Source organism: Dicentrarchus labrax, unplaced genomic scaffold (assembly GCF_905237075.1).
Source record: "Dicentrarchus labrax unplaced genomic scaffold, dlabrax2021, whole genome shotgun sequence".
In the NCBI taxonomy this organism is placed as follows: Eukaryota; Metazoa; Chordata; class Actinopteri; family Moronidae; genus Dicentrarchus; species Dicentrarchus labrax.
Genome location: NW_026136761.1, coordinates 62,501 through 66,339, shown reverse-complemented (window position 1 = coordinate 66,339; position 3,839 = coordinate 62,501). Strand labels below are relative to the sequence as shown.

Sequence of the window (3,839 nt, the reverse complement as noted above, 5' to 3'; positions counted from 1 at the left end):
GACCCGCCCGTCCTCGCGCCTCCCGCCAATCGCTGCTCACAATCCAAATATGGTGCGGCGGCTTCCGCCGACGCGCCCCTGCTGACTCACCTCCGGGAGGTGACGGAGATGAGTCACCTGAGCTCGGTGACAGTCGGGATTTTCCGTGAAACGACGGAATAAAATAAAAGAGTTTAAAAGTATGGAAGCCCAGTAGTGCCAAAGTGCGGGAAAAAGGTTCTGTAATTTATTATAATGAGAAAGTTTCTCAGAATATCGACTTAATATTTCAATATAATGAGAAACTTTCTTATTATTTTGAGATAATAAGTCGGAAATATTGAAAAAGTTGTTGTATGGAAGCCGATTTCTGCCAAGATGAAAAAAAAGAAGCAAGTTATTAAAATGAGAAACGGAACTAGACTTTATTAAAATAATAAGAAACGTTCCCCAATTAATACCTTTTAATTAATATTTCAAAATATTAAAAAACGTTTTTTATTATTGTATGGAAGCCGATTTCTGCCAAGATGAAAAATAAAAACAATCATGGAAGTTATTATAATGTGAAATCTGTAATCTATCCATCGATCTATTGATCTACAGAGTCCGTGCAGTGAGTACAACAGTGTGTGTTTGAGCGCCCCCTGGTGGAAGCAACCATTACAACCATATTTACCTTCCTCAACCTGGTTTGTTGGAGATTTGGGTGAAAATCTAAATGGAAACATTTATTAAATCATAGATAAAGAAGATAAAATAAACGAATCCAAAGTTTGCTCAGGATATTTTTTATTTCCTCGTCGTATTGACCTCAACAAATAAACCGTCGCTCAGAAACATCTGTGGAACATATTTACACATGAATATGTAAATATGTTTCACAGATGTTTCTTATTTAAGTTAAAAAGAGGATTTCACATGTGTTTTATTTCCTGTATAACACACTTAATTAAAGGTTGGTTCTGCCCCCTGTGTTTCATTTGGGATTATTTGGGGTTATTTTGTATTTCACTGAACTGTTAAATTATATTTTCTGATCATTATATAACATATTTAATATAATTCTGCTGTTTCATAGAGACACATATCTATTACACTGCACAAAACACTAATAAAAACAGATTAAAGGGGAGAAGTTTCATTATATTAGTTATTCTTTCATTTCAATCGTCAAGTTTCTGCTGCAAGTTTCCAGTTGTGCTTTTAAAGGGGAGGCGTTTGACCTTTGACCTCCAACCAGCTGGAGATGGAAACAAACAGCTGACTGAGCAAACGTCTCCGCTGAAGACCGACCGACCGCAAGCTTTCTGTCTCTGACCGGCCGACAGACGACATCGTACAACATGGACAACAGCGACAACCCGTTTCACCCCAGGTTGGTAAACTCTGAGTGTGTGTGTGAGAGTGTGTGTGTGTGTGTGTGTGTGTGTGTGTGTGTGTGTGTGTGTGTGTGTGGTAGTTTAAAGATTATATGATGAAGATCTAAAATCCTTTAAAGGGCGTTTAAAGGGTAAAGTCTGCAAGTTCACTGTTGTCTACAAATGTTGGTGATCAATATTATTATTATTGTTATTACATAACTAATCTTCAGTAAATCAGCTTTAATTTTGTTGTGTTTTTAATGACAAAACTTTCTTTAAGACGTCAGAGACGAGTTCTCTTATAAGATAACAGAAAGTGGAAAAGAAACTCTTTTAATAAGATTTATTATATTGAAGGTCTTTTAGCTGTGTTTGTTTTTTTGTTAATTTTCCTTTATTTTATGTTATTTGTTACAAAGATCATCGTGTTTGTGTGTGTGGTGTCTTAAAGTTCAGTACTTGAGCATAAATTTGACGTACTTTAACATTTCAGGGAGGAATATTGTACTTTTTACTGCATTTATCTCACAACTTTTATTACTTTTCAAATATTTTTTTATACTTCAAATTCACAATAAGTTTGAACATACATTGTTATAGATTAAACTACATTCTTACAATAAATATATAATAAATAACACTTTGAATGGAGGTCTTTTGCATAATGAATACACTTTTTATTATTTATTTTTACCTTAGAGAGATTTTTAATTCAGGACTTTATCTTGTAACAGTTCATTGTGAATAAGTAAGTAAAGTCTTCTTCCACCTCTGTTTGTGTTGTACCAGCTCGTTTTATTTATAGCAGGAGGCCCGACTTCAGCTGTTGTGTCTTTCTGCATTTCAGTGGCAGCTGCTGTGTGTGTGTGTGTGTGTGTGTGTGTGTGTGTGTGTGTGTGTGTGAATAATGACATTCTGAGGACATACACCTGTTCACACACTCGCATTGTGGGGACCTTGCTGCCATATGGGGACTAAAGGACAAGCATTATAATTTATAGTCTCCATGAAACAGGAAGCCGAGTGTTGTTTACTTCCTCATATTCACGTGTTTCCAGCTAGAATTTGCTGATTAATTTAAATGTGTGTGACGCTGCTGGCGCTATGAGCTAGTGTCAGCGTCTGAACACAGCCGAGGTGTGGGTTCTGGGTTTTGCTGGGTTTGGTTCGTAGCATCCCGGGTCAGCCGCTAACGGCAGGCACAGTTAACAGCAGTTAATTAGCAGTTAGCTACTTTACTTTACTACGATGTTCTATTATAGTTTCCATGTCCACAACTGAAATAAAATAAACAGATAAAATACCTGTAACATATAAAACATATTACAAACGCTTCACCAACATCAACTGTGACCAGTCAAAGTGTTTTAGGGGGATTTTCCCTTTAATGATGAGATAAATGTGTCAGTGTCAGTCGACTGTTTGTGTATGGAAATGTTCAGCAGCCGACGAGGGCGCCAGTAGCTTTCTGTTTATCTTTATGCAAACAGGCTGGTTTCAGTGTGTGTGTGTGTGTGTGTGTGTGTGTGTGTGTGCAGTACTTTGATGGTATTAATATGTTCCTTCTTCACAGATAACATCTTTTAAAACCTCAGTGACGACTCTTTCTATGCTTTCATGTCTCAGTTCATTTTAATGACACGCTCTGTCTCTCTTCATGTGGTTAAACTCTCGTCTTCGGTCCCGTTGTTTATTCTGGATTGATTCAGTGTTCGGTGGTGGAAGAAAAGTTCAGGTCTTTTATTGAAGTAAAAGCAGGAACACAACAATGTAAAATATCTTTAACTACATTATTAAATTATTTAATCTGCCGAAATGTAAAATCTTTAAACCTGTCTTTAATTTAACCACTACATTAGCAGTTAGCATCTACAGACGATATTCTCTCCATAAAATCTGATCCAGTTTCACTCAAACAGATAAAGTTGTGTTTGTACAGCAATCAGTGAGCCAACTAACTAATGAATCTTCGCTCTGTGTCACTAACAGTTGAAGATTGATTGACGAGTGAGTATCAGGATATTATTGGTTGAAATCAGTTAGTTCATGCTGACGTAAACACGCGTCACATTGCGTTTTACAGGAAGACACAATGATTGATTATTGATATAAAAATATAAAGAAATAAAGTTTTTGTGAATGTTTTTTAGCGGACATTGTGTAATAATATAACTGAGGATCTTAAAGGGTTAAAACTACCATTTCACCTGGACTTCGAATTACTTTATTATAGACTATTCATGTGTCTTAATTTACAGCTGTTCATATTTATATTTATATTTACGTTAATATCAAAAACTTTAATGTCAAAATACAGAAAATGACTTAAACAATTTACTGAGAAGAAGTAAACAGTTTCTGAACTAAAGGGAATAAAGAGAAGCTCTGTGTGAACCGTTGATTGAGGGATTACAGGTGTGCACCCTAATCCACCTGTCAGTCAGGTGTCAAACAGGAAGTGCTTTGAAGCAGATCGAGACAACAGGATTCATTTCA

General features: G+C 36.1%; 1 protein-coding gene across 1 annotated transcript in view; it reads left to right on the top strand.

Moving 5' to 3' along the window:
- The first annotated feature begins 1,230 nt into the window (after positions 1-1,230).
- LOC127359693 (aminoacyl tRNA synthase complex-interacting multifunctional protein 1-like) overlaps positions 1,231-3,839 on the top strand; it is a 6,407-nt gene continuing 3,798 nt past the window's right edge. The window contains exon 1 of the mRNA XM_051393690.1: positions 1,231-1,357. Coding sequence (XP_051249650.1) covers positions 1,326-1,357 — 32 coding nt within the window. The 5' untranslated portion in view covers positions 1,231-1,325. The remainder of the gene's footprint in view (positions 1,358-3,839) is intronic.